Source organism: Columba livia, chromosome 16 (assembly GCF_036013475.1).
Source record: "Columba livia isolate bColLiv1 breed racing homer chromosome 16, bColLiv1.pat.W.v2, whole genome shotgun sequence".
Classification (NCBI taxonomy): Eukaryota; Metazoa; Chordata; class Aves; order Columbiformes; family Columbidae; genus Columba; species Columba livia.
This window is the reverse complement of record NC_088617.1, coordinates 5,255,290-5,267,377: the sequence shown is the minus strand read 5'-3', so window position 1 is coordinate 5,267,377 and position 12,088 is coordinate 5,255,290. Positions and strand designations below refer to the sequence as shown.

Genomic DNA, 12,088 nt, shown 5'->3' with positions numbered 1-12,088 from the left:
CGGTTGGACCCGCCCCTGGGCGGAGCGGAGCCGAAAGCGGTAGTGCCGGGGCAGCCGGGACCGGAGCGGGGGCGAGAGGTGTCGTGCGGGGTTCGCTGCCCGGCGGTGGTGGCCGGTACCGAGGGGTTGTGGCGGGCGCGTCTCGCCGGGATCAGGGGTGGGCGCGGGGATGGGGTCGGGTGATGCCCGACGGGGCCGGAGGAAGGCGGGGGTGCTGCTTCCCTGGGAGCGGGCCGGGGCTCCGGGATGGTGGGGGACGCTGCCCCCGGGGCCAGGGGGGAAAAGGGGCGATGCTGCCGGGAGTGGGGCTGGAAGAAGGCGGGGGTGCTGCTCCCCGGGAGTGGGCTGGGGCTCTGAGCGTGTGCGGGGCGCTGCCCGCCGGGACCGGAGGAGGCTGGGCGGCGCTGCCCGCCGGGGTCGGGGAAGGGCGGGGTCGACGGGGCGGGCTTTGCGAGGAACTGGAAAGTGGAACTTGCGGCGGGGCGGGCTTTGCGGGGAACTGGAAGGTGAAACTAGCGGCGGGGCGGGCCCGGCGGCTCCCGGGCCGTGTGGGAGCGCAGCAGCGCCGAGCCTGACAGCGCTTGGTTTTGTGCAGGAGCGGAGCAGCCGCCGGTGCCCGGGGAGCTGCGAGGCGACAAGGAGGAGTCACCGGGCCGAGCGATGGAGGGTGCCGGCGAGAAGCCCTGGTTCCCTCGGCCCCGAGCTGCAGGGAGAGGTGGGGGCTGCCCGGGCAACGCGGGGCAGAAGGCTGGGGAAGGCCTGGGGGGTGGTGCTGGTGCTGGGGGGACCCACTCCTTCCCTGCCCATATATGCTGAAATTTCCTCTCAAGCCTAAATTCCAGCGTTTCCTCACTTGCCCCAGAGTCTGGTTGGGGCGATGCAGTAACCTGTTTGCTGTTTCTGCTAGTATGTTTACTGTTTCTGCTGGTCTTCAGTGCTTCCCTAAATGTTCTGTTAATAGTGTGACAGAGGCTATATGGTTTACGCTTCCTGCTGCTCCGAGAGGCTGGACTTTGTCCGCTTCTGTGTTCTAACTGTGCTATGTACAGTCAAAGTCAGCTGTTCCTGCCTTTGTCATTATTTCAGTGACAGCTGCCTCCTGAGAAAATCCTGTTCTGGGCAGGAAGCTTCACCTTTGGCCTTTCTTAATTTTGTTTTCTGTTCTGTGGAGAAAGGTTTAGGTTTTTAGTGTTTTCATGGCTTAACAGTTCGAGTGAACTCTAGGTACAGCTCTCTTTAGCCATGAGAAGGGGCACAAAGGAAGCACCAATTTGAAAGTCTGGGAGCAAATATAATGGTAGTTTTCGAACTTGATGCCAAATGTTCAAAATATGCTGAATATCAGCTCATGTGTTGGTGTTGGGAAGTGTGTTAATGTGGTTGATTTATAATTAAGCAGTGTCTTTTTATTTTATTTTTTTAAGGGCACACAGATCATTTGGATACTGGCTTTATACGAAGAGGCAGAAACAGAACAAGTAATCTGTCAAGCCAGGCAGCTCAGTTAGGGGAAAGCCCCAAAGCCAGTGACTACACTCTTCCACCTGGGCAAAGAGAGGAGAGATGCGATCGTGGGAGGGTTCCTCCATCAGGCAATGATAAGCGTAGAAACCAAGGTGGACAGGCCAACAGCGGAGCCACAGGACAATGGAACAAACAGGAGAATGAGGGAAGGAGAGTGAGGCATCAAGGTGGACAAGTACATGAGAGGTCCAAAGGACCCTGGAATGACCAAGAAAATGAAGGAAGGGGAAGGAGGTATCAAGATGGACAAACACGTGAGAGGGCTAGAGGACCCTGGAATGTGCAAGAAAATGAAGGTAGGAGAAGGACCTATCCAGGTGGACAAGCCCAGGAAGGAGCTAGAGAGCTCAGGAATGGTCAGGAAAATGAAGGCAGGGGAAAGAGGATGCAACCTCAGGAGAATCCTCATTTCTACCAGAACCCTACCCCAGGTGGTGCCCAGCTCAGTCAGCAGCCTCAGCAAGTCAAAAGGATTGGCTATAAATTCCTAGAAAGTCTCCTCCAGAAAGACCCTTCAGAAATTGTCATCACACTCGCTTCCAGTTTGGGTTTGAAGGAACTTCTTTCCCAAACCGCTATGAAACCCAATTTCCTTCAGCTCATTTGCCAGGTGCTTCGGAAAGCATGCAGCTCCCGAATGGACAGGCAGAGTATCCAGCAGCTTCTTGGAGTGGTGAAGGAGTCCAACTTTCTCAAGATTTGTCTGCCACAGTATGTGTCTGACATGATGACAGAAGCAGTCCCTGCTGTACGTCACCAGTACCCTGTGCACATTAGCAACATCATTTCACTTCTTCAGGACCTGATCAGTATTTTCCCAGCCAGCTCTGTGCAGAACATCTCCATTCTCTTGACAGTCTTGCCAGCATCCATAAATACCCTGAGAGCGTCTGGTGTGGACATCACAGAAGAAATGGAGAACAATCTAAATAAAGTCCAGATGCTCGTGCAGCATCTGCAGGAGAAGAGACGTGAAGGCACACTGAGGGCTGATAACTATACTCTTCTGCAGCCTCAGGCTGATGGTCAAGAAGAAACCTATCGTACAATGACCATTTATCCGACATATAATGAGATACACCACGATGAGAAACCCTTTCTACGTCCCAATATTGTTAGTGGAAGATATGAGAGCACCAGCATTTATCTCGACACCCATTTCCGTCTTTTGAGAGAAGACTTCATAAGGCCTTTAAGGGAAGGTGTCCTGGAGCTTTTGCAGAGCTTTGAGGACAAAGGTTTGAGAAAAAAGAAATTTGATGATATCAGGATCTACTTTGACACACGGATTATTAGACCTCTCTGTTCGCCCAGTGGTATTGTTTACAAGGTCCAGTTTGACGTAAAGCCACTGAAGTTTGTACGATGGCAGAATTCCAAACGGTTACTATATGGATCCTTGGTCTGCTTGTCCAAAGATCACTTTGAGACATGCCTTTTTGCTGCTGTTTCTAATCGTGATAATGCGGAGGTTGCTAATGGGATTGTGCAGCTATGTTTTAATGCACAGAGCCAGGCACTGCTGGCAGAGATTCAGCCCTCAGACTCCTTCCTCATGGTAGAGACAACTGCCTACTTTGAGGCCTACCGGCATGTGCTAGAAGGGTTACAGGAGATCCAGGAAGAAGACATCCCATTCCAGAAGTACATTGTGGAATGTGATGCGCAGGTGAAGAGCCCAGCATACCTGACAATGGATACTGCCTACAACTTTGCACCCTTGATGAAAGATCCGCTGCCAGATGAAGAGAGGTACACTGATGGTTTGAGAACGCAAAGTGTCCAAGTTCTAGATCCCAAGCAGTGGCCGTCAATGGAAGCCTTGGGCTTAGATGAGTCTCAGATGCAGGCATTGAATCTTGCACTCACCAAGGAGCTGGCTATTATCCAAGGACCTCCTGGGACTGGTAAGAAACATTTGCTTTAATTCTCTGTCATTTAAGGAGTTCTCCTTGACTCCACCATTTACGGAGATTAACTTCAGAGAAAGCCAGGTGTACTGTCTCCAGAGCTTTAGTCCCATGCCTAACTGATGCTTGAGTAACCCAGTTAGCATGAGCTGTGGAGAAGAAGATTAAAATATCCTCGAATACCCATATCTGATCTCGTGCATTGCCGGCCTACTTGCAAGTAGACACCAACTGCGCTGTTGGCTCTGCTTGTGTATTGGGTTGAAAAATTTTCAGCTATCTTTGATAACATGGTACTTCTTGCTGTACAACAGTCCTATTTGTCTTTATAGTACATTAGAACCTTGGGAGTGTTCAGCCATGATCCCCTGTCTGAATAAAACATTACAAGGTTAACTGTAATAGCTTCAAATGGTACCTGAACACAACGAGCACTACTGCTTGTATTCCACTAGTATGTGGATGTTTCATGTGCAGCCAAATTTCTTGTATGAAGCCAATGCTGGAGTGGGCTGGGGGATGCAGTGGCAGAGGAAGCCCTGGATCCAGATCCAGGGTGTTAACCAGAAAACAACATTCTTGTCGAGCATAGCCTTGTCCAACTACAGGCCAGAAAGACAGTGTCATACTATCTCATCACATTTGGCAAACTAGTTGCCTCTGGGGTCAGCTTTCTGGGCACAGACTTGCAACCTAGAAGGAAGTTTTCTATCTGGTTTTGATGATTCCTGTGTTTCAAGACACCTCGTAGAGGGTGGATTACCTTTTTCTGATTCTGAGCTTGTTTTGCAGGGAAGACTTATGTGGGTTTGAAGATTGTTGAGGCTCTCTTGACAAACAAGCATGTGTGGCAAAGCACTGTCCAGAAGTCTCCCATCCTTATAGTCTGCTACACTAACCATGCACTGGATCAGTTCTTGGAAGGTAAGAGTACCTGATGAGTCTGATGGAGGATCAGGTGTAACTCTTAGTCTGCTCATCTTCTGGCATGATGACCTGCCCTTTTGGCTTTTTCTAGTGACTCTAGCCCCATTGACATATGCAGTAAGAAAACTTCACTCAGGCCAATCGAGTGAAGCATCTTCAGACAAAGGGTGTTCTCCCTACCCCTTGTCCTACTGCAAAAAACTGAGCTTGCCTCTTTAGTACTAATATTTCTCTTTCATTCCCAGGAATATACACCTTCCAAAAGAATGGAATGGTGCGTGTTGGAGGCAGAAGTAGCAGTGAGGTCCTGAAGCAATTCACCTTGAGGGAGCTGAGGAAGAAGTGTGGATTCCGACACAACTTGCCAATGCATCTCCGCAGAGCCTATGTGAATGTATGTGTGGACTTCACTGGAGATGATGGGACTGCGTCTCCTGTGGGCTGGAGGAGTTAACTAAACTTGCTCCACACCTGTTCTTTCACCTTGTCTTACACTGATGTCAGACTCTTAATTCTTCTGACCTTGTTCACTTTATCAGTTTCTTGTCCTGCTGTTTCTGAAGTTTATTTCTCTGAGTATGATGATGCCTCCCTTCTCTTTGTTACACGTAGATAACCAGTGAGATGAAACAGGCTGAGCAGAAGCTCCTCGAAGGAGCAAAGCACTTAGAGTGCACAACATACGGAGTTCTGCATGAGCGCCACTTGGAAGCATTCATTGCACCCCAGCACTGGAACAGTCTGATGTATGGTGTGGTAAGAGAGGTCCCTTTCTTCTGGATCAAGCTTCCCTTTCTGCTAATAAGTCTGAGGTTCCCCCAAGCATGCTTCTTGGCATTATTTGGCTACTAGGAAAGTGAAGGAGAGAATAGCAAGCTGTGACAGCAGTCTACACCAGGCAGAGGCTTTAAATTTTGCTCCTTTAAACTAGAGTTGCTAAGCGATCTTTATCAGCGTAACAATACAAATGCCCAAATGAAAGCCTCTTAAACTGCTTTGGCATCATCCTAAGACTCTGAAGTGTAATAGGCCTGGCTGATTTGACTTTCCTTATATTAGGATGATGAGGAATTTCACTACAGTGCTTCAAAACACTCAATGATTCTGGAGTGGCTGGGCCTTGGTGTAACTGTCTTCACCCAGACTGCGGCAGAGAACACAGGGGCTGACGATCCAGGTAAAAAAAAACCAAACGCAACCATTGAGAATTTTTTTAAGCAGTGCTGTGTACCAGAAGAGAGACACTGCTGCTTCACAGACACTGAAATTTGCATGATACTGTAAGGCTGTAGAGAGAAGATTAATGTTAATTTCCACATAGTGCTGAGTAGTGCACTGTGATTCTGCTGGGGTGGCTGTGGCTTACTGCGTGTGACTGGTGACTCTCACAGGTGGCCAGCAGGAGAGAGAGAGAGACTGGGAAGGTGGAGCAGAAGAGGAGCTTTTGGAGATCGCAGAGGAGGCTGACCTGATTCAAGCTGACAGAGTGATTGAGGATGAAGAGGCAGCAAAGCCTCAGGGAAGGAAGGAGGAAGAGCACAGAGCTGTTCATGAACTAGCCAGCATGCTGTTGGCTATGAAGCTGGAGGACCAAGAAGGAACAGCTCAACCACAACAGAAGACTATGGAGTGGGAGGTAACTGCGTGCACTAGCATGCTCTGGCCTTGCTTGACTGTGTAAAGAATAACATGGGGATGCTAATACAGAAGAATCTTTGTGCTGTAACTGCTTATTGGGGAGCTTTTTTTCTGCAGATAACTGCTGCCCAGAGGAAGAAACTGAAACAGAAGATGAAGTTTGAGCTCCGTAAACTGAGTGCAATGACAGAGTTAGAGGCCAAGGCTATTCAGGATTTGTGGCAACTTGACCTCAGCTCCCGCTGGAGGCTTTACAGGTGACAGAGCTATTTTGCAGGGTCTGTCAGGCATTTCCTAGGACTGTTCCAGTTTGCAAACTCGTTCTGTCAAGCCACAGTGTTTCTGTCCGTGTCTGTTCAGCTCCTTCTTTGAACATGCTTGTTCTTACCTTCCCTGTATTGCACAGGCAGTGCTGTCGTCTCCACTGTGTGTGTTCAGGACTAAGTACATAAGCTAATAATCCCTCACCCAAAAGAGAGAGAGGAAGTTTTGAACTGAATCCACTCAGAACTTCTGGATCACTATCCTGTGTCCCTTGCTGTGTGTGATAATGACATTTTCTTCTCAGGCTTTGGCTGCAGACCTATCAGCGGGCTATTCGACAGAGGATTCTGCAGCACGAGCAGCAGTATCAGGCAGCAGCGGAAAGGCTGATGGAACTGAGGCTGCAGGAGGATCTCTGCATTCTCAAGGAGGCCCAAATTGTGGGGATGACAACTACAGGTGCACAGCAGTTGGGAAGCACACCAGTATTGCACTGCATCCAGTAATGGTTAAAGGGCCTTGTTTCCAGAAGATTAGTATCACATGCGGCTTGACAGCCTTGGTCAGGCTCTGCATTAATCTGTGCCTGTACCTGATCTGTAATCTGTACCTAATCCCTGACTCCCTTGGCAAATGTGGCTATTGTGTGAGTTGTCAGTTAACTGCATCGAACAGTTTCTGTGCACTCTTGCACTCCCTCCATCTCGAGCAGCATTCCTCTAATAGAAATGTTCCACTTCTTGTGCGTGAGTAAAGCACAGCTAATATCTGCACTGCTATCCCCACAACACCTTCTGGTGATGGGAGTGTGTAGGTCATTGTAATATGACTGTTTGGAGAGACAATTTTAGGTTTATTTACATGTGTTGATCAATGTAGTAAGTAGGTATCTCTTGTCTGAAGAGGGGTTTGGGAAAGGCCCGAGGCAGGCATAGGACTCTAATCCCCACCTGCCTTCCCTGGTAACTTTTAATGTAGAAGCCATTCTTGGTGTGGTGCTGGTTTAAAGTTCAAAAAGCTGAGTCTTAAATGGGGATGGGAAGAACCCCAGTCTTTTATGGGACACAGCCTACTCCCCTCCCTGAGAATTCTTTATGTAAATATATTCTGCTAAGGTTTATCTTCTGTCCTTGTTCAGGTGCTGCAAAATACCGTCAGATCTTGCAAAAAGTAGAGCCGCGAATAGTCATTGTAGAAGAGGCAGCAGAAGTGCTTGAGGCTCACACCATTACTACTCTGAGTAAAGCTTGCCAGCATCTCATCCTCATTGGAGATCACCAGCAGGTAACATCCATGAGTAATGCCTCTAATTGTTGTGCAAATGAACTAGAAGCTTTTAAGCAAACACCATATGTGAAAGGTTGCCAGGACTTACTGCTCCCCAGCTTCCACAGGTACCAGAGGGCCCCTCTCCTGTAATTTTAGAGTAGAGCTTCTGTGGGACCTGTCTTTCCATTAACTGAAGAATTTTTACATGTACTTGTATCCACCTCAGTTGTGACTATATCTGACTTTGATACCTGGCACTTCTGCAGGAATCCAGTGCCTGACGTTTCTATGGGGAACCAGTGACAGAAAAAGAGATGAGTGAAAAATCTTGCTAATACACAGGAAAGTGCTAAAACATGGATCTCCTATCCCTTCTCTTTCAGCTGCGGCCTAGTGCAAATGTATACGACCTGGCCAAGAACTTCAATCTGGAAGTCTCTCTCTTTGAACGGCTGGTGAAAGTCGATTTCCCCTTTGTCTGTCTGAAATACCAAGTGAGGAAGAGCTATAAAATCTCCATTGCATTTGCGTTTAGGTTGTTTGAAGTTTGTAGTACACTTAAGTTTATATTTCTATTCAGAGCAGCCTAAAAGAAAAGAATGTGCTATTTAATTCCCAAGAAGAACAGTAAGAGCTGCCAAACTGCTTCAGTCTTCCAGTATATTTCTGTTACTCCGCAGCACTGTGGTTCCCACATGTTTTAGTGCAGTGAACATGGTTTATTGTGGCATCTGAAACTTCCAGAACTTTGGAGACTGACAACATAAGTCTTCTCAGGCTGCTTCCTGCTAAATTGCTATCATCATCTACCTTGGTGCCTGGAGAAGTTAATTCTACCTCCAGCAGTCCTGTATTAAAACTACGCGGAGGAGGTCATGTAGTGGTTAGGATGAGGTGCTGGCTTTTGTTGTCTGTAACAATGTTCTTAGATTTGCTCTGAAACCAGCATTCTTATTACAACAACTTTGCCAAATTACTTTATCGAAGATACTCTGCTACCCCCCTGTAATTGCTGGTGGTGGCAGCAATGGGGAGGGTGGGGACTGGGCAGTGCTCCCTTCTTAGTGGAAAGTCGTCCTTGTCCTCTATTCAGCCAGTCCATACAGTGGAACAATAGAATATGGACGGGGAAATATATGGTGCACCTTCCTCAGAACTGATCCAGCTTTGTGTTTCAGCACCGCATGCGTCCTGAAATTGCCCAGCTTCTCAGTCCACATATATACCAGGAGCTGGAGAACCATCCCTCTGTCCTGACATATGAGAATGTAAAGGTGAGTTTTTGGCAACCCAAGCAATTGCTTTTGTCCCCTGTTACTGGCTAAAATGACTTTCTGTAAAATACAGTGTTCAAGGATTTCAAATTCTTAGATGAAGTTCAATTATTGAAATGTATACCTGAATCAAGGAAGTATGTGTTAGAGAATTAGGCAAGTAATTTGTAGTTCTTCTGGCATTAGAGATGGTGGACACTGGAAATGGATCCAGTGCTGATGACTTTAAAAGAATGGTGAAAAATGGAAGAGGGACCAAAAGAATTGTAGGATTTTAAAAGCTGGGAAGAAATCTTAAATGAAAGACTTGAAGTATAATATGTGAAACTCCAGCATAAAATAGGTGACTTGATTACTGGAGCCTTCCTTGCTTGGGTTCTCTGGGCATTTTACCTGTACACAACATCTGCAAACAAGATCTATTCAGCTTAAAAGTATAAAGCAATCACTCTTTTCTATAACCTGAAAAGGAACAGTAGAAACAACTCTGAAAAGATAGGGAATAAAATAATCCACAGGAACTGACTTCATATTAGGATACCGAAATGTCACTAATGGGCTGAAATGTGAGTAATAAGTTTTAAATTCCTGTCTGATGAACACATTATGGAAATCTAGGAGGCAATTCACCTCAGCATGCAGTAACTGCATATTGCAGTCCTCTCCTGAAGAGTCCTCCCGTCAGTGGATAATCGGGGACATGGAAACAGGCTGCGGTGACAGAAGCTAGAATTGTGTCTGATATTCCCTTCTCTTGTTTCAGGGGGTTTTATCTAACCTCTTCTTTGTGGAACATGAATTCCCTGAGCAAGAAATCCAGGAAGGGAAAAGCCATCAGAACCCACATGAGGCCCAGTTTGTAGTGGAACTGTGCAAATACTTCTTGTGTCAGGATTATCTGCCTTCTCAGATCACCATTCTCACTACTTACACTGGACAGCTTTTCTGCCTGCGTAAGCTCATGCCAGCCAAGACCTTTGCAGGTGTGAAGGTTCATGTAGTAGACAAATACCAGGGGGAGGAGAATGATATTATTCTGCTGTCACTTGTGCGGAGCAACAAAGAGGAGAAAAGTGGGTTCTTACAGATCCCTAATCGGATATGCGTAGCATTATCCAGAGCTAAGAAAGGGCTGTATTGCATTGGAAATATGAGAATGCTTGGCAAGGTTCCTCTCTGGAGCAAGATCATTCACACCCTTCGTGAGAAGGGTCACATTGGCCCCTCATTGATGCTTTCCTGTCAAAACCACCCTGAAACCAAGACGCTGGTATCTACAGCAGCAGACTTCAGCAAAGTCCCAGAAGGAGGCTGTAGTCGTCCCTGTGAATGCAGGTTGAGTTGTGGGCATGTTTGCACAAGGGCATGTCACCCCTATGACACACAGCACAAAGAATATCAGTGTCTGAAGCCTTGTCAGAAGGTGCTCTGTGCAGATGGGCACCGCTGTCTGCGCTTGTGTTATGAGCCCTGCGGCCCGTGCATGGTGAGAGTAGAGAAGACTATTTCAAAGTGTGGGCACCTGCAGATGGTGCCGTGTTCTACTCCAGACAGTGAGTTTCTTTGCCAAGAACCTTGCCAGAAAAAGTTGAACTGCGGGCACACGTGCAAAAAGTTATGTGGGCAGGAATGCACTACGTGGTGTCCCGAACTGGTCGCAGTCACCCTGAAATGTGGCCACAAGCAGAAAGTTAAATGCTGGATCACTGAGGAGATGAAACGTGGGAAGCCTGTGGAATGTAAGACCAAGTGTTCTGCTACGCTGGAGTGTGGTCATGTGTGCTCAGGTTCCTGTCATACCTGCTTTGAAGGGAGATTTCATAAGCCGTGTAACAGCCCGTGCAAGCGCTTCTTGGTCTGCTCTCACAAGTGTCAGCAGCCCTGTACCACAGAATGTCCTCCCTGTCAGCTGCCATGTCAGAACCACTGCGTCCACAGCAGGTGTCAAAAGAAATGTGGAGAGCTCTGTTTTCCATGTGCTGAGCCATGTGAGTGGCAGTGCCAGCACTACCAGTGCACCAGTCTTTGCTCTGAGCCGTGCAACAGGCCTCGCTGCAACGTGCCGTGTGCCAAGCTGCTGCGCTGTGGTCATCCTTGTGTTGGATTGTGTGGAGAGCCGTGCCCACAGAAGTGCCTTATTTGTGACCGTGAGGAACTCACCCAGATCTTTTTTGGCTTTGAAGAAGATGCAGATGCTCGATTTGTACAGCTTGAAGACTGTGGCCATGTCTTTGAGTCCCAGGGTCTTGACCATTATATGGATGAAGATAATGATGTCATTAAGCTTAAGGTATGCCCTATCTGTCAGACACCTATCAGAAAGAATTTGAGATACGGTACCGTTGTGAAAAGGCGTCTGGATGAGATAGAAAAGGTGAAAGAGAAAATCCAAGGCCCAGCACAAGAAATTGCGTCTAGCAGACAGAGACTGCAGGCTGCACTGATGGGGAATGCTGTTCTGCAGAGGAATCTACCCGTTAAGTACCTCATGTTAGAAGATAAACTAAAAGCTTCTGATCTCTCGACAAAGAGTATCGGGCTAATTGAGAACCAGCTTAACTTCTACAACCGTATAGCAGACCTAACCAATTCTATGAGCAAAATTGATGCAAGCGAGAGGCAAGGCCTGAGGAAGCGGCTGGATGAAGTCCAGGAGTGGCTGGATAAACCACGCCTCAGTTTCACAGGACAGGAGCTCTCTGACCTGCAGTCTGAGCTCCAGAGGCTGACCTATTTGCTGAGCCTCTTGTCGAGATGCAACGGTGCGAGTGCGAGGATCACACCAGCGCTCGCAGCAGAGATCGCTGCTACACGCAAGATCCTGGAACAGACAAAGAAATTCACGGTGGAGGATGAGGCTGCAGTGAAGAAGGCCTTGGCCAGGCTGAGCTCGGCCCTGCCCAGCTCCGGGCTGGGGATCTCTGAGGCTGAGCGGGTGCAGATCGTCGGAGCTATCGGCTGTCCCCGCGGCCACTGGTTCAAGTGCCGAAACGGGCATATCTACGTGATCGGGGAGTGTGGGGGCGCGATGGAGCGGAGCCGCTGCCCGGAGTGCGGGGCGCCCATCGGGGGCACCAGCCACACCCTGGACAGCAGCAACAGCCTCGCCTCCGAGATGGACGGAGCGACCCACCCGGCCTGGTCCGAGACGGCCAACAACCTGCTCAACTTCGAGGAGCTGCAGCGGCCGCTGTAGCGGTGTCCCCGGCCGCCGCGGCGGCGCCCTCCCCGTCCCCCGCAAACTATTAATAAAGTGTCGCTAAGCCGGAACGCCTCGTCTGT

General features: G+C 48.5%; 1 protein-coding gene across 3 annotated transcripts; it reads left to right on the top strand.

Annotated features, from left to right (window-relative positions):
• The first annotated feature begins 3 nt into the window (after positions 1–3).
• ZNFX1 (zinc finger NFX1-type containing 1) lies at positions 4–12,076 on the top strand. Of its 3 annotated transcripts, none has more exons than XM_065031991.1 (14): positions 4–115; positions 596–715; positions 1,425–3,431; positions 4,227–4,358; positions 4,607–4,755; positions 4,974–5,117; positions 5,421–5,538; positions 5,753–5,997; positions 6,117–6,256; positions 6,568–6,722; positions 7,402–7,547; positions 7,916–8,026; positions 8,711–8,806; positions 9,570–12,076. In XM_065031991.1, the coding sequence occupies exons 2-14, from the start codon at positions 661–663 to the stop codon at positions 12,000–12,002; spliced, it is 5,931 nt and encodes a 1,976-aa protein (XP_064888063.1). In that variant the 5' UTR covers positions 4–115; positions 596–660; the 3' UTR covers positions 12,003–12,076. The 3 variants fall into 3 exon arrangements, with proteins under 3 accessions (XP_064888063.1, XP_064888064.1, XP_064888065.1); XM_065031992.1 differs by having other exon boundaries at positions 6–78; XM_065031993.1 differs by having other exon boundaries at positions 30–71.
• Positions 12,077–12,088: the final 12 nt, after the last annotated feature.

What these genes read in the sequence shown, in the direction of transcription:
- ZNFX1 (XM_065031991.1), top strand. Translation starts at nt 661, where the DNA reads ATGGAGGGTGCCGGCGAGAAGCCCTGGTTCCCTCGGCCCCGAGCTGCA. An exon ending in ACTGGATCAGTTCTTGGAAG is followed by an intron (nt 4,359 to 4,606) that starts GTAAGAGTACCT and finishes TTTCATTCCCAG; the next exon opens with GAATATACACCTTCCAAAAG. An exon ending in AGAAGACTATGGAGTGGGAG is followed by an intron (nt 5,998 to 6,116) that starts GTAACTGCGTGC and finishes TTTTTTCTGCAG; the next exon opens with ATAACTGCTGCCCAGAGGAA.